We start from the raw sequence: 27,246 nt of genomic DNA, 5'->3' as shown, positions 1-27,246 counted from the left end.
ATCAATAGATAACATCACATGGCTGCTAATGGTAGCTAGGAACAAAACAAAAACCCACCAAAAACTGACTTGATGAGTCCTAATATGTCAAGTACCTAACACAATGCTAGATACCTATGAAGCAGATAATACATATTTGTTCAGTAAATGACTAACTGAAGAGTTAAATAAATGGTTGAAGTGTGATATACAGAAAAGAATATTGTTAGTAATCTGAAGACATGGGTTCTTTTTTCAGCATTATCTCTTATATTTGTGTGACTTCCGGTGAGTTACGTCAATTTCTCTGAAGCTCCATTTTACTCATGTGTAAAATGGTGGGATAATAATATCTGTTCTGGCTATCTCATAGGATTATATAATGATAAAAAGAAACAAAAACAGGAAGGTATTTTATAAACTGTAAGCACTAAACAAATATGAGGCATAAAAGATAATGACGTGATTAACAATGAGGTGAAAGGACAATGATGCCAGATGCTATCTTGGTAGAAATAGTGGGCATCAAGAGGAAAGTTTTAGGCTGAGGTGGGCAGATCACGAGGTCAGGAGATCGAAACCACGGTGAAACCCCATCTCTACTAAAAATACAAAAAATTAGCCAGGCGCGGTGGCGGGCGCCTGTAGTCGCAGCTACTCGGGAGGCTTAGGCAGGAGAATGGCATGAACCCAGGAGGTGGAGCTTGCAGTGAGCCGAGATCGCGCCACTGCACTCCATCCAGCCTGGGCGACAGAGTGAGACTCCGTCTCAAAAAAAAGAGGAAAGTTTTACCCTTCTAAACTCCCTAGAAAACTTTTTAATCAAAGAGGACTCATGAGTTAGAAGTTCATATACACAAAGATACTTTTTTTTTTTTTTTTTTTTGAGAGGGAGTCTCACTCTGTCACCCAGGCTGGAGTGCAGTGGCGCAATCTCGGCTCACTGCAACCTCCACCTCCTGGGTTCAAGCAATTCTCCCACCACGCCTGGCTAATTTCTGTATTTTTAGTCAAGACGGGGTTTTGCCATGTTGGCCAGGCTGGTCTCAAACTCCTGACCTCAAGTGATCCACCCACCTTGGCCTCCCAAAGTGCTGGGATTACAGGCATGAGCCACCATGCCCGGCCAAAGATACTTTTAAAAAATAATAATGTATAATGATTATTACTGCCATTGTTCATCAGAGCATTCCTCCACTAAGTGAAAGGCAATGGAGGGCTGGGTAGTAGGTTGACTAAGCAGGTCATAAAGAGCCTCAGACCTAGCAGATCCTCAATAACTGGTTTTGTGAACTGAAATACGTATCTCAAAGCAGCTTTAGAGACAAAGGAATAACAAATTGTACTCAATATATTCAGCAAAAAGAACTCAACCAAAGACCCACAGAAGTGAGATATCCATATAACCACTTTAGGAATGTAACAAGTACCATTTACCTCTAAAAGGTTAAAAGAGAAAGAATAATGCTTGGAACATACAAATAGAATCACAATTAAAAATCTAGATCTGGCTTGACGTCTGGCCAGGACGTCAAGGCAGCAGTGAGCCACGATCATGTGACTGTACTCCAGCCTGGGTGATACAGCAAGACTCTGCCTCAAAAGAAAAAAACAACAACAACTAAATCTGCAAGAAAATTATTTCTGTTTACAGATGACATGATCTTCTATGTAGAAAACCCTAAAGATTCCACAAAAAAATCCTGTTAGAACGAATAAGTGAATTTAGCAAAGTTGCAGAATACAAAACGAACATGCTAAAATCAGTTGTGTTTCTATACAGTAACAAGGAGCAATCGGAAAAAAAATTAAGAAAACAATTCACACAGCAGCATCAAAAAGAATAAAATACTTAGGAAGAAACTTAACCAAGGAGATGAAAGACATGTATACAGAAAATTACAAAATGTTGCTGAAATTAAAGAAGATACAAATAAATAGATATCCAATTTTCATGGATTGGAAGATTTAATACAGTTGAAATGCCCATACTATCCAAAGCAATCTACAGATTAAATGCAATCTCTATCAAAATTTGCAAAAATATAAAAATCTATCTTAAAATTCATATGAAATCTTTCAAAGGGCCCCAAGTAGCCCAAACAATCTTGAAAAAGAACAAAGCTGGAGGATCCACAACTCCCAACTTCAAAGCTTACTAAAAAGCTACAGTAGTCAAAACAGTGTGGTACTGACATAAAGACACACAGACCAATGATAGAATAAATCCTCACTTATTTGGTCAAATGATTTCCAACAGGGTGCCGAGACCATTCAGTGGGTAAAAGGACAGTCTTTTCAACCTATGGTGTTTTAAAAACTAGAGATCTACGTGCAAAGAAATTTTGGACCCTTTCTGTATACCATATACAAAAATAAACTCAAAATGGATCAAAGACCTAAATATAAGAGCTAAAGCTACAAAACTCTTAGAAAAAATATAAGGGAAAAGCTTCATGACATTGGATTTGGCAATGATTTCTTGAGTATGACACTAAAAGCATCAGCAATAAGGGAAAAAAGGTAAGTTTAACTTAACCAAGATTAAGATTTTTTTGTGCAATGAATACTATCAGGAATATACTCAACATTACTGAACTGTACACTTAAAAATAGTTAAGATGGTAAATGTTATATGTTCTTTACCACTATTTTTAAAAATCTAAATCTGATAGGGAAAAAAGGGACACTATCAACAGAGTAAAAAGACAATCCACAGATCAGAAGAAAATACTTGCAAACCATATATCTGATGGGATTGATATCCAGAACATATAAAAAATTCCTACATATCAACAACAACAACAAAATTAACAAGCTTATGCAAAATAGTCAAAGAACTTAAATAGCCATTTCTCCAAAGAAAATATACATACGGCCAATAAGCACATGAAAAGATATTCAATATCACTAATCATTAAGGAAATGCAAATCAAAACCACAATGAGACGTCACTTTACAAGCATTAGGATGGCTACTCTCCAAATCACACAAAACCCAGAAAATAAGTGTTGGCAAGGATGTAGAGACACTGGAACCCTTGTGCATTATTGATGGGAATGTACGATGGGAAACAGTGGTTCCTCAAAACATTAAAAACAGAATATATGATCCAGCAATTCTACTACTGGGTATATACCAAAAAGAAAGAAGAGTGGGGTCTCAGAGATATTTATACATCCATGTGCACAGCAACATTATTTACAATAGCCAGAATATGGAAGCAGCCCAAGTGTTCACCACAAATAAACGGATAAGCAAAATGTGGTATATACATATAATGGGGCCGGATGTGGTGGCTCATGCCTGTAATCCCAGCACTTTGGGAGGCCAAGGTGGGAAGACTGCTTGAGGACAGGAATTCAAGACCAGCCTGAGCAACATAGCAAGACTCCATCTCTACAAAAACTAAATTAGCTGGGTGTGGTGGCACACTCCTGGATCACTTGAGCCCAGGAGGTTGAGGCTGCAGTGAGACATGATTGTGCCACTGCATTCCAGCCTGGGCAACAGCACAAGAACCTGCTTCAAAAAATAAATACATAGAACAGAATATTATTTGGGCTTAAAAAGGAAGAAAATTCTAACATATGCTACGATGCAGATGAACTTCAAGGACATTATGCTAAGTGAAATAAGCCAGTCACAAAAAGACAAATACCATATGGTTCCAAGACAGAAAGTAGAACAGTGGTTGCAGGTGCAGGGAGGAAGGGTGAATGGGGGGCGTTATTGTTTAATGAGTATAGAGAGTTCTCGAGATGAAAGACGGTAATGGTTGTACAACAATATGAATGTATTTAATGCCAATGAACCGTACACTTCTATAATGGTAAATTTTATGTTGTGTGTATTTTACCATAAAAACAAACAAAAAACACTATACAAAAAGGCTGCAGATTTTGGCTTATCAAATGGGTCAATGAGTTCCAATCACTGAGACAGGGCCAAATGTGGAAAGAGCAGCTTTGGCTAGGAAAATTAAGTTTTGGAGGTGTGTTAAGCTTGATGCTAACTAGACAACCAGAAGTAAACATCAAGTAGGCAGTCTATTAACTAAATTTGGAGTTCCAGATGTAGACATCAAGTAGGCAGTCTATTAACTAAATTTGGAGTTCCAGAAAAAAAGTTAAGAATAGCAATGTAGATTTGGATAAAATACGGATACAAGCACTTAATTTGGGGGTTATGAGTATAGGGATGATATTTAAAACCATAGGACAGGATGAGATTCCCTTGGAACACTCCAACATTCAGAGTTAAAGCACAGGGTGAGAAATCAACAATGAACAGAAGTGGGCAGTGGCATAAAGTAGGTGGTTTTGTTGTTGTTGTTTTGAGGCAGGGTCTCGCTCTGTTGCCCAGGCAGGAGTGCAGTGGCATAATCACAGCTCACTGCTGCCTTGACCCCTGGGCCCATGCGATCCTCCCACCTCAGCCTCCTGAGTAGCTGAGACCACAGGCCGTGCCCCACCATGCCCAGCTAATTTTCTCTATGTTTTATAGCGACAGGGTCTCCCTATGTTGCCTAGGTTGGTCTCAAACTCCTGGACTCGGGCTATCCTCCAGCCTCAGCTGGGATTACAGGCATAAGCCACCATGCCTAGCCAAAAAAGGTGCTTAAAAAAAAAAAATGCCCAGACCTAGGCCCTGTAAACATGGTACCTAAGAGGCAGAGGGCAAATATGTATTTTTTAAAACTCCCTAGGCTACTGCGTTCAATAGTTTGACTGTAAGAGAAGTGAGGGGATAAACTACAGTAGCAGTGGGAATGGGATAAAGAATTTTGAGATATGTACTTAAAAGGCACCACTGCCAGGACTTGGAGACTGACTAGATGTGGGATGGAAAAGGAGAGGAAAATAAATGACATTGGTTTCTTTCTTGGGAGACTGGGAGAGTATTGCTGCCATTAATAGGTAATATATGATAGAAAGACAGAAACAAGGGTTTTGGTGGTACTGGTGATGGTGGCAGTGTGTGTGTGTATGTTTAGGAAGGAGGACTAAAAACGATAATTAGGGCTGTCACAACAGCCAATGCTAATTAGGAACTTACTTGTCAGTGCTTTATATCTATTTTTGGGAGCCGGGCATCCCTCTGCAAGAACATTGTCATCAAAGATCACAACAATCCCACTTTGAAAATGAAAAGACGGAAGTTTGCCGGGCGCGGTGGCTCACGCCTGTAATCCCAACACTTTGGGAGGCCAAGGCAGGCAGATCACTTGAGGTCAGGAGTTTGAGACCACCCTGGCCAACATGGTGAAACCCTGTCTCTACTAAAAAAATACAAAAACTAGCCAGGCATGGTGGCTTGCGCCTGTAGTCCCAACTACTCAGGAGGCTGAGGCAGAAGAATTGCTGGAACCTGAGAGGCGGAAGCTGCAGTGAGCTGAGATCACACCACTGCACTCCAGCCTGGGAGACAGAGTGACACTCCATCTCAAAAAACAAAAAGAAAATAAAAAATAAAGCCCCAAATTAACAGCTAGTAAATAGGACAGAAGAGCCTCAAGTCTGGATTTGACTGACTCCAGCCAAAGTCTGAGGTACCCATGGCATCCTAGTTGAGGGTGTGGAAGTCAGTAATGCAGCTAATGTCTCAGGAGGGACAGGATCACCCAGAAAGAGAATATATAGATTGGGAAATTATTATTCATATACTTGGCTAATTCTTGTAATGGTATAATAAGACCTTTTCCTCACCCAGAAAATTAAGATAATACTTAATCTATAGATAATAACCACTGAGGGCAAGGACCTCATCACAGTTTTTGTATTCCTAGAGTTACAATGCCTGGTACAAAATGACCCCTCAACAAAAGTTTGCCAAAGATTTAAAAACAAAACGAAAGTCAATATACTGGCCATAGTTAGAAAAATCCTACATGATAGAAGAAATATTTCCTGATCAACCTACAGAATAGTTTTTTTTTCCCCCAGTCCGAGTATTTATTTATTTATTAATTATTATTATTATACTTTAGGTTTTAGGGTACATGTGCACAATGTGCAGGTTTGTTACATATGTATCCATGTGCCATGTTGGTGTGCTGCACCCATTAACTCGTCATTTAGCATTAGGTATATCTCCTAATGCTGTCCCTCCCCCCTCCCCCCACCCCACAACAGTCCCCGGAGTGTGATGTTCCCCTTCCTGTGTCCCTGTGTTCTCATTGTTCAATTCCCACCTATGAGTGAGAACATGCGGTATTTGGTAGTTTTTATTTCCTGTGTAGCATGCTACAAATGCACTATTTCTTTCTGGACCACAATAATATCTGTTTTATGAATTGTTCTGCCATAGTAGTAGATATAGGAGATGGAATTCAGTGAGACAGATGCTCTGATACACTGCTGGGGACAGATAAGTATTTTCTGGAAGGCAATTTGATAAAATGTATCAAGAGCCTTAAAGCCCTAACTCAGTAATCTTACTTAGGAATTTATCCAAGAAAACAATAAGAGATGTGGCCAAAAATTTAGGTTGGAAGTAACAAAAAATATCCAGTAATAGGAAAATAATTAAATATATCATCATACAGCCACAGGGTAGAATATTATGTTGCTCTTAAATCAAGTTTTTGAACACTTAAGGATACTAGGAAATGCTATCGATAAGTGAAATGAAAAAAAGGTATAAACTATACCTAGTATGACCACAATTTTGTATTTACATGTATGTGTAGCTATATATATCTGTATTTATTATTACCTAGAAAAAAGTGGACAGGTGTCGTGGCTCATGCCTGTAATCCCAGCACTTTCACAGGCCGAGGCGGATCACTTGAGGCCAGGAGTTTGAGATCAGCCTGGCCCACGAGGCAAAACCCCCATCTCTACTAAAAATATAAAAATTAGAGCCAGGCATGGTGGTGCACGCCTGTAGTCCCAGCTACTCAGGTGGCTGAGGCATGAGAATCACTTGAACTTGGGAGGCAGAGGTTACAGTGAGCCAAGATCATGCCACTGCAAGAGACCCTGTCTCGAAAAAGAAAAAAGATTAGAATATACCATAAAATGCTAATAAGAGCCTCTTTGGGTAGAAAGGTTACAGAAGATCTTGGTTTGCTTCATTATATTTTTCAGTATTTCTAAAATTTCTGCAAAAAAGCACGTTTTCATTTTTCATATAAAAAAATTTCTTTTTAGAGATTGGGTCTCACTGTGTTGCTCAGAGTGGAATGCAGTGGCTATTCACAGGCATAATCACAGCTTACTGCAGCCTTAAACTTCTGGCCTCGAGCAATCCTCCCACCTTATCCTCACAAGTAGCTGGGACTACGGGCGTGTACTGCTGCATGAGGCTTTTCAGATTTTAATCTTAAAACCTGAAAAAGATATGATAAAATAAAAGCAAAGTAGCATTCACCTTCTTTCTTTTTCTAGGATTCCTTGTGGGGTCAGGCTTCTCAAACTCTGCTGACTTTGCCTCTTCCTTTTCCTCTTCCTCATCAGGTATCAGAGAGTATTTGGTCCCACCTGGTTGCATAAAACAATCTTTTGCAAAGTGGCCTGCAGAAGAGAAGTAGAAAAGGTATAGAAGAAGGAAGTAGCCTCTCTTCTCAGCAAGTGAATCTTCCCCCCAGGCTCCTGAAATGGGCTAGCTGGCTCTGGAAATATTGTTGAGTTCATTCAAAGCAGCTGTTTGATTCAGGGTAGACTTTCCACCACCTCAACATGACACTGCTCACTCAACCACAGCCAGACTAGCAGCTGGTCTCAGAGCTGTGGGGAACACTGGTACTGTTCTCGAAATGGTGGAGGATATGAGGATGCAGGTTTGTGCTGCCCTCCATTAGCAATGGGGCTTATTAATTTTTTAAGATCTATTTTGGAACATATTCCTGACAATCAAAGACTGCTCCAGAGAGCAGGATGTTTAGCAGAGGGAGCTGAGTGGCAGGCCAAGCCCTAAAGGAATATAGCTTGTAGGTAGCTGGTAGCAAGTGGGCACTCACATCTAAGCTAACACACAGAGAAATAGGCACAGTCACCTAGGGGCACTAAACATTTACAGACTGTCAGGTCTGGCAAGCACCTTAGAGATCATCAGATCCATCCTACATTTGTAGAAGATGAAAGCCCAGATTTGAGAAGTAGCTCAAGGTCATACAGACAGAAGCAGAGTTCAAACTTACCCTGGGTCTCATGCCTCCCTGCCCTGTGCTTTCTGCTGCACCAAAACCAACTACCTTCGACCTGACCTTTACTAACTGGGACAAATTCCACCTCTCATGATTCTTCTCTTCTTTATGTAATGCCTGTTGGACACGGTTAAGGTTAAAGGACCCCCACCTTCCCTGAGCTTATAGTGGTATTGAGGGGCCCTTTAACAGATAATATGCTCCACACTGCTAGTTGTGTCTGAGTTTGTGGTAGATCCTGTCTTAGGGGCACAGAGGAATTGTATGAGATAATCAAAAAGCTATGTGTGGGCTGGGCACAGTGGCTTATGCCTGTAATCTCGGTACTTTGGGAGGCTGAGGCGGGAGGATCACTGGAGCCCAGGGAGACCAGCCTGGGCAACACAGGGAAACCCTGTCTCTGCAAAAAATTTTTAAAAATTAGCTGGACATGGTGGTACACACCTGTGGTCCCAGCTACTCACAGGCTGAGGTAGGACTGCTTGAGCCCAGGAGGTCAAAGATGCAGTGAGCCATGATCATACCACTACGCTCCAGCCTGGGTGACCCTATCTTAAAAAAAAAAAAAAAAAGCTATGTGTAAAGTACTCTGTACCTCTGGGTCCAGCAGCTGGGTGGCACCTGGCAGGGAAATATAGCAGAGTTTTCCAAATACCTGGAATGTTCCCACAGTTTTCCTGAGGAGGTATTCTTTCTCTCAATTTTATTTTTTCCTTCTCCCCTCTACGCTAATGATAAATAGGAGCTTAAAACCCCACAACTTCAACCAGGGTGCAAATCTGCTACCAGTTATCATAGAAAAATCAACACAGTAGGGTACATGGAAGACCAGGGAGAAGGGGTGACAATTGAGGTCACACTGAAAATGAGAAGCTGGCAATCTCTCTCATTATATCTCCAACTAGGGAAATCAGGCTGAAAGACCTTTTAATATTTGAGTAAGAGTAGAGGAAACCTGAGGAAATAGAGCTAAAAAGAAGTGACTATCCTGTATTCTTTATTCAATATCCTGTAAAAGAATATTGTATTCAGAACTCTGACATTAAAGAGATAAAGATGAGAGTCTGACTTGGATCTTTAAGTTATATATTTCCAGGTTGCTTAATTTTTGCTGAATCATCATCCTTGGAGATATAATTAGAGTGTTAATCATAATCCAACACTCTTACCCCTCCTGGCATAGTTCATGGGGGTCTTGCCCAGACAAGGTACATGCTGTGGGTGGGGTGGGAGGAGTGGTGGTAGTGCTATAGTATCTGGTAGGGCCAGCACTCAGAAAAGAAAACAGAAAATGCATCACCCCATGAACTCTGATGTGAGTCTGGTGGAAAAAAACAGCAAAGGCCATCACTTGGCTAAAAAACAGGGTAAACTAAACTCACACTGGGCTGCCTCCTTCTTCCAGAAAAAGGTCCATCTACAAGGAGAGAAACGTGGAAAGGGCAACGGCTTCACCCTACCTTTACAGCCACACTTTTTGCAGGTTGTGTTCAAGACAGCCTCAAGGGTGATCTTCTGCCCAGTGTAATCCTGGAAGGATCGCCTCCGCCTCTCTTCTTGCCTATAATGAAAAAGATACTGACTGCCGGCCCCCTTAAGAGATACGGCCAGAGATACTACAAGGTAAGGTTGTATGTTGGTTTTTTGTTTTGGGGAGGGAAAGGGGAGAAAGAAAGAAAGTTTTTGGCAGAACGAGACAGGCAGTAAGTGTAATGATGTGAAATAGCCCTAAATTAACAATTACGAGTGAGACTAACCATCTCACTAACGCACAGAGGATGAAAATATATAATTACTCACCATGCTAAACACCCTACAACCCTTACCAGGTCACTCGTAGGTTTAAAACACCTTCAAAGGCTTTCTAGAAAATCAGCTCCAAATTATTTACCTTGGCATTCAAGGCCTTTCACAGTCTGTCTCTAAACTACTTTTCCAGCCTCATCTTTACTTACACAATATGCTCTGGCCAAAGAAGTCTATTTTCTCAGGCCAGGCGCGGTGGCTCACGCTTGTAATCCCAGCACTTTGGGAGGCCGAGGCGGGCGGATCACGAGGTCAGGAGATCGAGACCACGGTGAAACCCCGTCTCTACTAAAAAAAATACAAAAAGTTAGCCGGGCATGGTGGCGGGCGCCTGTAGTCCCAGCTACTCAGAGAGGCTGAGGCAGAAGAATGGCGTGAACCCGGGAGGCGGAGCTCGCAGTGAGCTGAGATTGCGCCACTGCACTCCAGCCTGGGTGACAGAGCGAGACTCCATCTCAAAAAAAAAAAAAAAAAAAAAGAAGTCTATTTTCTCTTATCCATGTGGTTCAGTGCTTTTGCTCAGGCAGTTCTCCCCCTCTCTGAAATGCTGTTTCCCCACTTGACTCTCACCTCACCACTTCACTATACCTAGACATTTCACGGCTCAGTTCAGTTACTAGCTCTCCTTCTATCAAGTCTTTTCCTCTGAGCTCCTCAGACAGAATTAATCTCTTTGTTGCCTTTCTCATAGCCTTTTAAAAAAATTTTAAACTTCTTACCAAAATATAATATATATGTTGATATGGTTTGGCTCTGTGTTCCCCCACACACAAAAATCTCATGTTAAGTTGTAATTCCCAATGTTAGGGGAGAGACCTTGTGGGAGGTGATAGGATAATGGGGTCAGATTTCCCCCATGTGATAGTGAGGGAGTTCTCATGAGATCTGATGGTTTAAAAGTGTGTGGCACTTTCCCCTTTGCTATCTCTCTCTCCTGCCGCCATATGAAGATACGCTTGCTTCCCCTTCACCCTTCAGCCATGACTGTAAGTTTCCTGAGGCCTCCTCAGCCATGCCTCCTATACAGGCAGTGGAACTATAAGTCAATTAAACCTCTTTTCTTCATAAATTACCCAGTCTCAGGTAGTTCTTTATAGCAGTGTGAGAACAAACTAATTTTTATATGTTTATCATAAGTATACAGCTCACTTGATTTTTCACAATTTGAACATACCAAAGTAACCAGTCCTCAGATCAAAAAATGGAACATTAAGGCCAGGTGCGGTAGCTTATGCCTGTAATCCCAGCACTTTCGGAGGCCAAGGCGGGCAGATCATAAGGTCAGGAGATTGAGTCCGTCCTGGCTAACCCAGTGAAACCCTGTCTCTACTAAAAATACAAAAAATCAGTCAGGCGAGGTGGCGGGCGTCTGTAGTCCCAGCTACTCGGGAGGCTGAGGCAGGAGAATGGCGTGAACCTGGGAAGCAGAGCTTGCAGTGAGCCGAAATCGCGCCACTGCACTCCAGCCTGGGCAACAGAGCGAGACTCCGTCTCAAAAAAAAAAAACCAAAAACAACCCAGAACATTGCCAGCATCTCAGAAGCCCATCTCATGCTCCCTTCTAGTCACCTGCCTCCCCCAAGGGCAATCACAATTCTAATTTCTAACAGTACAGATTCCTTTTACTTAAAAAAAAAAAAAAAAAAAAATTAGCCAGGCATGGTGGCTTGTGTTTGTAGTCCCAGCAACTAGAGAGGCTGAGGCAGGAGGATCACTTGAGCCTGCAAGATTGAGGTTGCAGTGAGCAGATTGCATCACTGTACTCCAGCCTGGGCGACAGAGCAAGACCCTGTCTCCAAAACAAACAAACAACAACAACAAAAAACCCATAACCAAGGCAGAAACTTGAGGACATAACTCAAGCAACTCACAAACGTGGTTTTTGCTTTCACATATCTATTTGTAGAGATGAGTTTCAAGTAGCTGTGAGTTGCAGCTTAAGCAACCCCCATGACAATCAATTCCAATACTCTGTGGCTTCTAACAGACTACAAACCAAATCATACTTCCCACTTAACACTCAATTCAACAGATGTGTCAGTCACCCACGTCTCTCTTTTTGTCCTCATTGCCATCATTCTAGTTTAGCCTCCCATCATGTTTCATCTAGAGTAATAACTCCCTCACTGGTCTCCCTGCCTCCAATTTTCTTCCTCCAATCCATCCCAGCACAGATTCTGAGATTAATCTCATTTTTCCAGTATAGCTAGTAAGTGGATAGCACCAGTGCTAATACTAGTGATAGTAGTAATTACGTATACCAAAACGAACAAAACATGATTCTTTTCTGGAATGAACTAATAGTCTGGCAATGGAGGGAGACATACAAATGAATAATTTTAACACAGTTAAGTCATATTTGCTTTTTCTAAAGACTACCCTACGGGCCAGGAGTTGTGGCTCACACCTATAATCTCTCGGCACTTTGGAAGGCCAAGGTGGGAGTATTACTTGAGACCAGGAGTTCAAGATCAGCCTGGGCAACACAGCAAGACGTCATCTCTACAAAAAATTTAAAAATTAGGCCAGGCATGGTGGCTCACGTCTGTAATCCCAGCACTTTGGGAGGCCGAGACAGGCAGATCACCTGAAGTCAGGAGTTCAAGACCAACCTGACCAACATGGAGAAACCCCGTCTCTACTAAAAATACAAAAATTAGCCGGGCGTGGTGGTACATGCCTGTAATCTCAGCTACTCGGGAGGCTGAGGCAGGAGAATTGCTTGAACCCAGGAGGTGGAGGTTGCAGTGGGCCGAGATCGTGCCACTGCCTCCAGCCTGGGCAACAAGAGTGAAACTCTTGTCTCAAAAAAATATATATATATTAGTGGGGCATGGTGGCATGGACCTATAGTCTTGGCTACTTGGGAGGCTGAGGGAGGAGGATCACTTGAGCACAGGAATTTGAGGTTGCAGTGAGCTATGATCACTACACTCCATCCTGGGACAGAAAGACCCTGTCTCAAAAAAAAAAAAAAAAATTATATACTACACTCAATTCTGATCTTGATCATAATAAAAAAGAAAAAGACTGTACTTTGTGGGCTACGCCTAATTGGAAACTGCTTTTAGCCCCTTTCCATTTACAGAGTCACTTATTAGATTATCTCATTAACACTTTGGGACCTGAGGGATGAATGTAAGAGTTAGATTTTTATGGAAAATGAAAGGTGGCTGACAAACTAAGGGTGGCTGAAGACAGGATGAGAATACTGAGCCTAACAGGGCAAGGCCAGACAATAGGATTCCTGGGGAGGTTAATCTGACCAGAAGCCTCTCTGTCCAAAGGCTTTTTTAAAAAAATTCATGGGCTGGGTGCGGCGGCTCACACCTGTAATCCCAGCACTTTGGGAGGCCGAGGCAGGCAGATCACTTGAGGCCAGGAGTTCAAGACCAGCCTGGCCAACATGGTGAAACCCCATCTCTACTAAAAATACAAAAATTAGCTGGGCGCAATGGTGGGTGCCTGTAATCCCAGCTACTCAGGAGGCTGAAGCAGGAGAATTGCTTGAACCCGGCAGGCGGAGATCATGCCACTGCACTCCAGCCTGGATGACAGAGCAAGAGTCCCTCTCAAAAAATAAATAAAAATTCATATTCTTTAACTGACATTCATGGCTCTCCACAATCTGACCCTAAATTATCTTTTAAGCCTTCCATTCTAGTACTTGATCATATCCTCTTCTTTCCTTAAACAAGGTTCCCAAATGTACTATGTGCTTTCCTGCTTCATTCCTTTCCTCAAATCATTTCTTTTGCCTGAAATACCATTCCTTCCCCTGCTGTCTGACAAGATCTTATCTGTTCTTCAAAAGCTAGCTCAAATACCACCTATTCTTTGACCATCAAGGCCTGAAGTAAACTATTCCTCTTCAAGTGAATCCCTAGAACCCTTTCTTTAAACAGGGAGTCCCTGACCCTCAGGCCACAGACTGCTACTGGTCCATGGCCTGTTAGGAACCAAGCTGCACAGCAGGAGGTGAGCAGCAGGTGAAGGAGCATTACCACCTGAGCTCCGCCTCCTGTCAGATCAGCGGCAGCATTAGATTCTGATAGGAGTGCAAACCCTATTGTGACCTGCACATGTGAGGGATCTAGGTTGCGCACCTCCTATGAGAATTTAATGCCTGATTATCTAAGGTGGAACAGTTTCATCCCAAAACCATTCCAGCCCCCAATTCATGGAAAAATTAGTCTTCCACAAAACTAGTCCTTGGTGACAAAAAGGTTGGGGACCACTGCTTTAAACTACTCTTTTAGTATTTATTACAAGTTGCCTTATATTTGTTGAACAAATGAGTAAATGTAAGTACTAACTAGGGCCGAGAGGCAGTGGCTCATGCCTGTAATCCCAGCACTTTGGGAGGCTGAGGCGGGGGATCACTTGAGGTCAGAAGTTTGACACCTGCCTGATCAACATGGTGAAACCCCGTCTCTACTAAAAATACAAAAATTAGCCAGGCATGGTGGCCTACGCCTGTAATCCCAGCTACTCAGGAGGCTGAGGAATGAGAATCGCTTGAACCCGGGAGGCAGAGGTTGCAGTGAGCCAAGATTGTACCACTACACTGCAGCCTGGGTGACCGAGTGAGACTCCATCTCAAAAAAAACTAAATGAATACCATGAATGCTATACATCAGGCACAATGGCAGACAAGTCATGGTCTCTGTTTTTGTGGGTCTTACACACACGTTCTTTCAAAAGCAAAGGTGTGGTTCTGTACACCATAGTATGAGGAAAAAAGAAAAGGTGCTATAATCTCAGATATTAGAGGAAAAAACAAAGCAGCATTTAAAACAATAACTACAAGTAGCTACATATATGTCTACCATAGACTAGACATGAAGCTGGCTCCTTACAAATAAGATTTTACTTAAACCACTCAAGCATTCCTGAGATATATGTTACTATCTCCTTTTTATAGTAAAGAAGCTAAGATTCAGATAGACTAAGTAATCTGCTCCAAGTCGTATATTAGTTTGGAGCAGAACTAGTACTCTTTCTGATTCAAGTCTAGCTCTAAATCCTCTAATCATTCCATTATGCCATGCTTCTTTCCTGGATGCAGCTATAGACATAATTTACAACAAAGTTACTGTTTCAGCCACTTGATTATTACTAAAAATAGTTTTACACAGAGACAGCCCAAAACCAGGGAACCCTTTCCCTTCCCTACCCATTTTCTGAGAAACAGGGTTAGCTCTTTTATCTTACATGTTTTATATTTTATCACTGTAAGGGTGGCTTTGGGAAATTTCACTGCTTTTTAATGAGTCCGTATAGCATTGGATTCTTTGGAGCAGAAGCGATTTATTACAATGCAATCATCAGAATTTTTTCTTTTTTCTTTTCCAAACACTAACTTGAACCACAGCCAGATTTAAACACTTCTGCACTCTGAGTTATAAAAGATTTCTACTATTACTGACAGTATTTGATCAATAATCAGCCTTACAAACATGTTAATATTTAGAGACTAAACCACTGAAAAGCTCTGTAAGTCACATGCAAGAGTGAGAAGCATTATGTGGTGAAAAGGGCATTAGCTTTAAGGTCGGAGAGACCGAGTTTTGAGTCCCTGATAATTTGCTATGTAACCACAGGTAAGTTACTTATCACCAGGCACCAAGCTATAAAGTAGGAGTATAAGGTAAAATGGGGATAACGTCCACTTTGCAGGTTGTTATGTACACAAGAATGTACATAAAATGCCTGGCACTGCAGTATGTATTCAATATCATTTCCCTTACTTCCAGATAAAATTCCTTCATATTCAAAGTGATTTTGCTCAGAACTATAAACATAAGGCTTTCCAAACTTTTCACCAATAAGATCCCACTCAAATAACATTCTATCACTTTTCTTGTCTTTTAAATTCATCAATGACATAATTGTCATCGAGAGTACCTAATTAACATAAGACAAACAATGTAATATTTTATCATCAAAAGCAACAAAATAACAGCATGGTTAACCTGAGGATACACATACAATTTTGGATGGCTTTCTAAAAACACTAAAAACAGTTAATAAACCCTCCAAGGGCCAGGTGCGGTGGCTCACACCTGTAATCCCAGCATTTTGGGAGGCCGAGGCGGGCAGATCACCAGAGGTTGGGAGTTCGATACCAGCCCGAGCAACATAGAGAAACCCCATCTCTACTAAAAATACAAAATTAGCCGGGCATGGTGGTACATGCCTGTAATCCCAGCTACTGTGGAGGCCGAGGCAGTAGAATCACCCAAACCTGGGAAGCAGAGGTTGCGGTGAGCCGAGATTGTGCCTTTGCACTCCAGCCTGGGCAATAAGAGCGAAACTTGTCTCAAAAAAAAAAAAAAAAAAAAAAAACCCTCCAAGATCCCCCTTTAAGGGACTTTAGGGATCCAAGAACCTCCGATGAGAAATTTAAGAAAGAAGCCTGGGCATGGTGGTTCACACTTGTAATCCCAGCACTTTGGAGACCAAGGTGGGAGGATCGCTTGAGTCTAGGTGTCCAAGAACAACCTGGGCAACATACGGAGACCCTGTCTCTACAAAACAAAAATCAAGTGTGGTGGCGCGTGCCTGGAGTCCCAACTACTCAGTAGGCTGAGGTGGGAGGATAGCTTGGGCTCGGGAGGTCAAGACTGCAGTAAGCCATGATCATGGCACTGCACTCCAACCTGGGCGACCCCGTCTCAAAAAAAAAAAAAAAGAAATTCAAGAAAGACTTGAGACAGACAGAAAATTCCTTGTATTGCCAGATGTTGTCCTACATAGATAATTTCCCATTCCTAAAAGAAAGGTCAGAAGAGCCAATGAAACGAAGATGTTGTTTTCAGAGCACAGTGTATCCCAAGATGTGGGAGTCTAAACCCCGCTGGAGTTGCTCCTGGATTACTCCACCCTTCCACATGGTCTCTGTGGGGAAGAGACCCACGTAACCCCACTGCAGAAATCACTGGGAGAGAGGTAAAGAACAGTTCTTCATGAACGCTTATTAGCTAACTTGTTAAAGGGCAGAAACAGAAAGAAATTAAGGGGAAGGAAACAAAACCACTGATGGAGCACTCCAATGCCAGGAGCTTGGTACGTTAACATTTCATCTTAGAACTCTATGCAGCAAGGTGTTAACTATTTTTATTTTATTACTTTATTTTATTTTTTGAGACCGAGTCTCACTCTGTCATCCAGGCTGGAGTGCAGTGGCACAATCTGAGCTCACTGCAACCTCTGCCTCCTGGGTTCAAGAGATTCTAGTGCATGACTTAGTCTCCCGAGTAGCTGGGACTAGAGGCACGCACTACCATACCCAGCAAATTTCTAATTTTGTATTTTTAGTAGAGACAGGGTTTCGCCATCTTGGTCAGGCTGGTCTCAAACTCCTGACCTCTTAGGTGATCCGCCCGCCTCGGCTTGCCAAAGTGTTTGAATTACAGGCGTGAGCCACCATGCCTGGTCTAACTTCATTTTACATTTCTAAAAACCAAAGATTGCAAAGGTTACGTAACTCATCAATATCACAAAGTCCATAAATGGTAGAGTTACCAGTTCAGTCTGATTTACTAAAGCATTTTATGCTTTGGGAGGCAGAGGAATTTTCACCTTTCCAAACCTTTTACTTACTCAATGATAACGTTGTTGGGATCAAGGTCTTTCCCAGTCCCTTGATTGACAACTTTCATGGAGAGGGATACTTTTATCCTGTCATTTTTCATCTGAAAGAGACCAAAAAAAGTCACCAAAAACTTTAAATACATCATTTAGATGGCCAGTCTAAAATTAAGAGTCAACATTTTCATCATCATAACATTGAGCTTCTTTAATGGACCAGGTGCTGTGCTAGGAACATTGCGGATACAAATAAGCATAACAGGTAGACCCTATGGCAGAAGAATTTTAGAAACAGTCTTAATCTCATTCCTGTCCCTCTGGGGGAAAGACAAAAATGGTAGCTCAAAAAATCCAAGGCTTGTGGAAGTAACCAGGCAGAAAATAAAAGCTTTTCTTCCAGGTAAGTTCAGCATAGTGATTTGTTCAGAGATCTCTAGGTCCAGAAGAGGTTTTTGAACATTTCAGGAGACTAGATCTCCTTCTGGACTTGGTCTAGAGCTTCTTTAAGCATGAAGACATTTGTCACATTGGTCTTCTTTTGCTTCCCACGGCACATGAAGCATTTCTTCACTTCAGGGTCTTTGTATCAGTTATTCTCTCTGCCTGGAATGTTCCTATCCCAAGTCTTCCATGACTAGTTCCTTTTCTTTAAGGTCTCAGCTCATATACCACCTCCTTAAAGAGTCCTTTCCTGACAACTAGAAATCTTCCTCCAATAGTGTTTGAACCCAATATAGCACTTAATATAACTTGCAATTATTTTATGAATATTTGTCTCAGCCAGGCATGGAAATTCATGCCTGTAATTCCAGCACTTGGGGAGGCAAAGGCAGGAGGATCACTTGAGCCCAGGAGTTTGAACCAGCCTGGGTAGTAACACAGTGAGACCCCGTCTTGACAAAAAAATTAAAAAAAAAAGCCAGGTTTATTGGTGCGTGCCTGTAGTCCCAGATACTCAGGAGGCTGAGGTGGCAGGATCAGTTGAGCCCAGGAGGCTGAGGCTGCAGTGAGCCATGATGGCACCACTGTACTCCAGCCTGGGTGACAAAGAGAGACCCTGTCTCAAAATAGAAAGAAAAATTGTTTCTATTTATATTCTATATAAGCTCCATAATAGCTGGGATCATTTATGTCTGGTTCGCTCTTATATCTCCCAAACCTAGCACATATTAAACACTTAAATATTGTTGAATAATAGTTCTTTCATGCCTATCTCCCGTGCCTTTCTCTGGTAGAAGAACAGGACTCAGTGTATGCTCTTATTTCTCCTGTGGTCAGCCCACACCCACAGCCCTCATACCCTCAAGTGAGTAACAGGGTCCTTCAGATTTTTTTCACTTTCTGCACATTGCATGGTGCCAGATATTAGGGAAAATGACTGTAAACTATCTGTGTTCTTTTTATTTTGTCCCAAATTGAAGTGTATCTGGCAGGTATTCTTTGAAGTTTGTGATAAACACTTGTCCCATAGATCAAGTTTCCTTCTCTCTTTTTGGTTCTTTTTTTTCTCCTCCAGCCCACCCTATGGGTAAACTTCAGGGAGGGAAGTTTTACAAACATGCACTTATTGCACCACACTTTTATAGCTCCTATCATTCCTTCTGAGTTTGCAGGACAGTCTACCAGAAGGTTTGAATTTGGAATAGATTCTAATGGCAGGATTTAAAAATAAGATTATCAGCCACAATTAACAAAATTTACACACTCACTATCATAAAATATCAAAAATCCCAGCTCTTCCTAATCCTTTCTAACCACATGGGAGCCACACAGAACTTTACCTCTCGGCCAATAAGCTTCACCCACACTTTATCTCCGACATCTACTATCTCAGAGGGCTTATCCACCCGACAGGATGACATATGAGTTCGATGGACCAAACCTGGGCACAAGAAGAAGAAATAACATAAAGCAGAGGGCACATCTGATATTTATACTCTAAACTGGATAAGAAGGTAAGAGTTGGGGAACGCAAGGGAAAAATGAAAATTTTCACTGAAAAGCGTGGAACTTAAAACTGCAAATTGAGACTGCTTTTTATACCCAACCAACCAACAAACATTCTTAAAATAATGCTCAAAGTGGCCGAGCACAGTGGCTCATGCCTGTAAATCCCAGAACTTTGGGAGGCTGAGGCGGACAGATTGCCTGAGCTCAGGAGTTCAAGACCAGCCTGGGCAATATGGCAAAACCCAGTCTCTACAAAAAAAAAAAAAAAAAACCCACAAAAAACCTGGCTGGGCATGGTGGCACATGCCTGTAGCTCTGCCTACTTAGGAGGCTGAGATGGGAGGATCGCATGAGCCCAGGAGGCTGAAACTGCAGTGAGCTGCAACTGCGCCACTGCACTCCAGCCCAGGTGACAGAATGAGACCTCAGCTCAAAAAAATAAGTAAATAAAACAGGCCGGGCGCAGTGGCTCATGCCTGTAATCCTAACATTTTGAGAGGCCAAGATGGGAGAATACCTTGAGGCAAGGAGTTTGAGACCAGCCTGGTCAACATAACGAGACCCCATCTCTATTTTTTAAATATTGCAAATCTTGTTTTAAAAATAAAAAACAAAAAATTAAAAAAATTTAATGCTCCATATTAGTAAAGATGTGATAAAATATCTGTAGTTACACAATACTGATAGAAACATAAGTTGGTAAAATTATTTGAAAGCAAAAAGATAAAGATGTTTATATATCTTTGATGCAAGAATATCATCAATAGAATTTTTTCCAAAGGAAAAACTCAAAAGAGCCAAAAAACTTACAGTGCTGAAATAACCTGCGTATAGCCTGGGCAACATGGTAAAACCCCATCTCTACCAAAAATACAAAAACTACCTGGGCATGGTGGTGCAAACCGGTGATCCCAGGTACTCAAGAGGCTGACGTGGGAGGACTGCTTGAGCCCAGGAGGCAGAGGTTGCAGTGAGCTGAGATTGCACCACTGCACTCCAGCCTGGGTGACAGAGCAAGACCCCAGTCTCACAAATAAATAAATACATAAATACATAAATAACTTGCAGTATTATTACCTACAGAGGTTAAAAAATATGTAAGAACCATAAAACAACAACCCTGATGAACAATAACTAGAAAACAGCATGGCAAACATGGTAAATCTGTGGAATAAAAAAGTAAACAGCCATTTATATTAATTACAAAAAATAATTATGATCGACGCTAAGTTAAAAAAGGAAATATAAACAAGCTACTATTTTTAATCCACTAAATTAGCAAAGTATTTAGAATATAATATTCAATGTGGTGAAAGGATAGTAAAATAAGAACTATTACTGAGGCTAGAACAAACTTTTGGAAGTCACTATCAATGGCTATCAAGAATGATAAAATACTCATAAACTATTACACATTTAATAAAAATAATTTAAAATCAAATAATTGCTGGGCATGGAAGCTCTGGCCTGTAATCCCAGCACTTTGGGAGGACTGCTTGAGCCCAGGTATTCAAGACTAGCCTGGGCAATACAGTGAGACCCCATCTCTACGAAGACTACAGAAAAATTAATAGGATGTGGTGGTGCATGCTTGTAGTCCTAGATACTCAGGAGGCTGAGGTGGGAGGATGGCTTGAGCCCAGGAAGTCAAGGCTACAGTAAGCTGTGATGGCACCACTGCACTCCAGCCTAGGTGACAGAGCGAGATTCTGTCTCAAAAATAAATCAAATCAAATAATACTTTAATAACATTTAATAAAACACTTACAGCAAACATCCTTTTCCTGTCTGTCCAAAATCCTTTCCTTGGGAGAACCACCTTGCTTATTACATTTTACATATACAAATCAGGATTATAAGCTACAAAAAATTGCCAATGCCAATCTTTACCACCAGATGGCAAGAGTCTGCCAAAGAAAAGCAAAGAAGAGCACTGGTAAACAAGAAACAAAGCCCTGGGAGTATAAACTGAGCATCCAATACAGCAAAGGCTGAAGTCCCAGCAATAGAGGAAAGAGACGCAAGGGGCAGAAACATAACTGAGAAACATAGCTGAGATTCATCTTGGAAGCCCCTGACAAGACTGGCCAAAATGCTTCCCAATTAAGTTTCTGCCCCTTGCAACCAAGAGTTCTAATACTTTATTTGACCCCAATTGCTTCTGGGAACCTGTCCTAAGAAAATAACTTTATACATAGGAAAAACTATATGCTTCAGGAAAAGTGATCTACATCAAAATATTCAATGTATTTTTAAGACAGGAAAATTTAGAAACAACCTAATTTCCAACAAAAGGGTAACAATTAAGTCAATTATGGTATAGTTGCTTGAGGGTCCATTCAAAAGATTTTTAAACAAGTCAATAATTCCTTCTTTAGCAAATATTCATTGAGTGCCTATTATTTATTAAGTACTGTAGGTATCTAGCATTTTCCCATGCTAAATAACAAAAGCATAATGCAAAATTATACAGTATGATTACAAATGCTTTAAAAACATTTTAAAAATCAGAAAGAAATGACTTGAAATGCTAACAGTGGTTATAGTATTACAAGTTAACCTTTTCATTTATTTTCGATAATAATAATAGAGGATTACTTCGATTCTGGAGAAAATGAACATAAATAATTACTCTGAATGAATACAAATTAGTCATCCTGTCTAAAATAATTGCCCTCCCTAAAGTTGCTTGGGAAATTTATCCACCTACATTCTCATTCTCCCACTCTCTCTTTCACACACCCCCCCCCACACACACAGACAGACAGAGAGAGAGAGAGAGAGAGAGATGCACATGGATGCCTGCACATGCCTGAAACTCAAAGTACCTGCCCTTTCTGTTTAGAGCTCCTACTGGGAGCCACTACTTTCTCTACCCATCATCACTACATCTCTCATACCTACATAAGCTGATTCTGGAGGTTGATAGCCTACCTATCTAAACAACTCTGGGGCCTCTAAAACGTTTTATATACATGATGTTTTTAATTTTAGATCAACACATAATCTCCAAATTTGGTGAAATTCATGCAAATGGGGTTTTATTTTTTTCCCCTATGATGTAATGAGCCAACTAGCCTAATTTTAAAGTTTGAAGAGGAAATTCAGATCCCATAAAGGGGAAGCCCTTCACCTTGACTTGTTTTTGGCTGCAACTGTCCTCTACTGGTTAAAATTCATCTCTTTCCTCTATGGCTAATGAAAGTTATGAAGGAAATTAATGTTGAACCTAATATACTTGAGGGAACCCTATTCTTCTTCTCTAAAACAGAAAGTCTATTTACTGGAGTACCACATAGAAATAATGGCATCAAAACTTGTCCTTCTCTCACCTGATTCCATATGACCAGTGAAAAATGACAAAGGATTTCAAATGAATTTTTTTTGTCTTTAAGTAGCTTAAGCAAGTTAATTTGAAATATTTTGCTATTTTATGCTATAAATGTATTTATTTTATGCTACAACTGAATTTCCATGGGTATTCAGAGTATATGTAAGAGTTAGTGAGGGTAAACTATATACACACACACACATATGTATTTTATGTTATTTATTTTTAATTTTTTTGAGATGGAGTCTCACTCTGTCGCCCAGGCTGGAGTGCAGTGGCACAATCTCTGCTCACTGCAACCTCCACCTCCTGGGTTCAAGTGATTCTCCTGCCTCAGCCTCCCGAGTAGCTGGGATTACAGGTGCCTGCCACCACGCCCAGCTAATTTTTTGTATTTTTAGTAGAGACAGGGTTTCACTATGTTGGCCAGGCTGGTCTTGAACTCCTGATCTCGTGATCCACCCGCCCCGGCCTCCCAAACTGCTGGGATTACAGGTGTGAGCCACTGCACCCGGCATTTTTTTTATTCTCTTTTATTATTTTATTTTACTTATTTTCTTTATTTTTGGTATAGGTAGCTCTCTTCTGGATAAACATGACAAGTCTAAAAGCATTAGCAGTGAAAAACTGGAAACAACTTAAAATGATTATGTGGTACATCTGAATGACAGAATAAAGCATTAAATGTTTATAGAAAATATTTTTTTAATGGGGAAATGTTTAAGGTCCATTATGTGTAAAAAAACTATAAATTTTAAATATACAGTATAATCTTAATCTCAACATATTAAATTGTATACACATATGTGAATACACAGAAATTCACCAAAATGTTGGCCAGGCGTGGTGGCTCATGCTTGTGATCCCAGCACTTTCGGAGGCTGAGCCGGGTGGATCACTTGAGCTCAGGAGTTCAAGACAAGCCTGGCCAACATGGTGAAACTCCATCTCTACTAAAAATACAAAAATTAGCCAGGTGTGGTGGCAGGCACCTGCAGTCTCAGCTACTAAGGAGGCTAAGGCAGGAGAATCGCCTGAACCCAGGATCGTGCCACTACACTCCAGCCTGGTGACAAAGCAATACTCCATCTCAAAAAAGAGGAAATACACCAAAATGTTAACAGTGCCTATCTCTGTATGGTAGTAATAGCACATAATGATCATTTTCTGTTGTGTGTTTTTCCCTCTATTTTTCTATGATGAGCATGCATTATTTCCAATCATAAAATTTTTTTTATAATTAAATAATATATACACTATGAAATAATGTAAAACTATGTCTCATATGGACATAGACCAAACGGAAACATAAAAATAGTTATAATGGGGTACAGGATTATTAAAGTTGAGACATTAACAGCTTATTATCAAAAGGCCTTAGCTTATACAGTGAATTAAACAGAAGACACGGTCTAGCCCTCACCCTCGATCTTGAATGCAAATGTCAGGTAGGCAGTTGCATACCCAAGTCTGTAGCTCAGGGGAAGGGTATGAACTATAGATATAAGTGCAGGAGTCTTTAGCATGCAGATGCTTATATACTAAAATACATTTACCAGACTGTCAGTTTAGTGACTGGTTCAGAGAGAGACACACACCAGTTTATGAATTTACAATACAAGATATACTTTCCTTATACCTGGAAGGTTCTCAGTCCTTATCTAGGTAAACTAGCTGCTGCCTTCAGTATTAAATACCTGAACAATGACATTAGTGATCAGAAATTGCTTCCACATGGAATCAGAACAAAAGGGAGACAACTATTTTGAGATACTTTTTTTGTCCATGAAGGTTTAGTGTACTATCACTTCTTCATTAAAAAAATCCATCTCAGCCAGGTGTGGTGGCTCACGCTTGTAATCCCAGCACTTTGGGAGGCTGAGGCAGGCGGATCACGAGGTCAAGAGATTGAGACCATCCTGCCCAACATGGTGAAACCCCATCTCTACTAAAAACACAAAAATTAGTTGGGCATGGTGGCACGCACCTGTAGTCCCAGCTATTCGGGAGGCTAAGGCAGGAGAATTGCCTGAACCTGGGAGGCAGAGGTTGCAGTGAGCCGAGATCGAGCCACTGCACTCCAGCCCGGCAACAGAGCGAAACTTCATCTCAAAGAAAAAAGAAAAAAAAAATCCATCTCTACAGTTCCTATCATCAGATTCATTTCTGCCCTAAATAAGGCAAGATAAACTCTGCCAACTTCAAGCACTCAGCCTGTCTTTTACTATGTTTACCATGTTTTAAGCTGACAACCCCCTGCTTGTTCCCATAATTTCTCTCTCAGTAGAATATTATGATACAGGACGGGCACAGTGGCTCACGCCTGTAATCCCAGCACTTTGGGAGGCCGAGGTGGGTGGATCACTTAAAGTCAGGAGTTCAAGACCAGCCTGACCAACATGGAGAAACCCCGTCTCTACTAAAAAAAACACAAAAATTAGCCAGGCATGGTGGCACTTGCCTGTAGTCCCAACTGCTTGGGAGGCTGAGGCACAAGAACCACTTGAACCCAGGAGACGGAGGTTGCAGTGAGCTGATATCGTGCAATTGCACTCCAGTCAAGGCGACAGAGCAAGACTCCGTCTCAAGAAAAAAAAAAAAAGATTATGATACAATCAACTAGATTTCATTCTCCTAAATTACAATTTCGTTCCAATCCCTTTTCCCTGGAATTACACCCAGATTGTCTTGTTTAAATCTTGAGTGCTCCCATCTCTTCAGTCAGTTTTATAGGCAATTACCTGGTTTACTTCTATCTATGACTGAAACTATACTCTGTATGGGGGGGAATTCACGACTAGATTCATTCTCAGAAAGCAGTCTGAATTCTTGGGAGAGACTTCATTGTTAACATGGACACACCACCACAAGTTAGATGACGTGTATGCAGTGGAGGACACCATATAAAATATTTGAGTCCCCTTTCCTTTGTGCTGAATACCTCACTATATATACTACATCCATCCATTCATTTAATCCTCTTTGACAAAGGTTCATAGGAAAAAACAGTCTAGAAATCATATAAATTATCCAGGATCACAAGACTGATAAATAACAGAAGTGCAATTCAAATATGAGTTTATCAGGTCTCCTACATCATACCAATATTTTCCCTATTTTTATTATTAATCTATATTATCCTTTCAATTAAAAAAAGGAGAAAGATGAGCTTACCTACAAATAGAGGAAAGCACATCTAATTCTGTTCTAGCATATGCTCCAAAATCAAACAGAAACAAACATACAAAAATGCTTTGCTTGCCACGCCACACCCAAGGGAGCTCTTCAGAGCAATCTGTGCTTGGATTTCTGACATCAAGCCATAAATAAATGCCCAAGAGGCATATCAAGTCCATCATCAAGTTCAATAAACCTAACATGACACTTAAACAGAATGAGTCCCATCTGAGTGTCTGCTGGTAAAAATAGGAGAAAAATCAAACCTGACAACTTGGAAAGGGCTAGCTCCTCAATCACCATATGAGAGTAACAGAGTTAACCCATTATAGTCCCCTTAAAACCGTTACCCCAACTGCGTTAGGTTCAACATTAATTTCTTCCACAACTTCCATTGGCAATAAAGGAAAGAAGTGAAAATCTCAAATCATTAGAGGACAGCTGCAGCCAAAAAAATGTCAAAACAAAAGGTCATTGTTACCTTTGGGGAATCTTAATTCCCTCTCCACACTTTTCAAGTCAATTCATCTCCCAATCAATGGTATATGACAATAATATAAGCACATTAGTGAAAGTGTTTTAACACCCTTTATCTTGTTGGGATTAAGGATTCACTAAAACATTTAGTAAATGCTTACTATATTATAGGCAAAAATATATCCAAGGGTTTATGAAACATGGTCCTCCCAGTCAAAAAACTCAAGACCCTAAAATATGCACATCATTCTCATTTCAGGGATAAGGAAATTAAGGCTCAAAGACGAGGCGACTTGCCAAGAAGCCAGTTAATGGTAGAGCTGAGGCTGTAATTCATTCATTCATTCAGTGAGATTTACTGAACACCCACCCACTATACCTCAGGTATTGTGCTATGCCCTGATTCATCCAAACAGCCTAACCATTCCACAATTCCATGGACTAAGTGCAACAACACTCATTTTTATTACACGCCACTCTAATTAGTTTACATCACTAGACTGTAAGCAATCCGAGGGCAGCAAGGGATTATGTTTCTCTTACCTCTGCGTTCCCACCAAAAAAGCTAATCAGAAAATAGAACTCAACAATTATTTGCTAAACTGAATCCACTGCTAAATATATTTGAGCTTCTGTCATAAACAAGAAACTCTGAAAGTATAATGTTGAAAACTCTCTGTTCTCAAAATTTCAGTTTAGTGCTGGAGGGCAGAAGACAGTAGGAAAAAAAAAAGAACTTTATAATTGTATAGGGTTGCACTGCCTAATAAGATAGTCACTAGTC

The 27,246-nt window shown here is 40.9% G+C and overlaps 1 protein-coding gene across 2 annotated transcripts in view; it reads right to left on the bottom strand.

Moving 5' to 3' along the window:
- Positions 1-27,246, bottom strand: part of ZCCHC17 (zinc finger CCHC-type containing 17) — a 71,778-nt gene that overhangs the window by 10,264 nt on the left and 34,268 nt on the right. For both annotated transcript variants that reach the window (XM_032160022.2, XM_032160021.2), the window contains exons 4-7: positions 19,309-19,409; positions 17,540-17,631; positions 9,589-9,689; positions 7,354-7,496 (exon numbers count right to left, since the gene is read on the bottom strand). In XM_032160022.2, coding sequence (XP_032015913.1) covers positions 7,354-7,496; positions 9,589-9,689; positions 17,540-17,631; positions 19,309-19,409 — 437 coding nt within the window. The remainder of the gene's footprint in view (positions 1-7,353; positions 7,497-9,588; positions 9,690-17,539; positions 17,632-19,308; positions 19,410-27,246) is intronic.

Source organism: Hylobates moloch, unplaced genomic scaffold (genome assembly GCF_009828535.3).
Source record: "Hylobates moloch isolate HMO894 unplaced genomic scaffold, HMol_V3 SCAFFOLD_8, whole genome shotgun sequence".
NCBI lineage: Eukaryota > Metazoa > Chordata > Mammalia > Primates > Hylobatidae > Hylobates > Hylobates moloch.
Note: the sequence above shows the minus strand (reverse complement) of the source record. Positions and strands in the feature narration are given on the sequence as shown.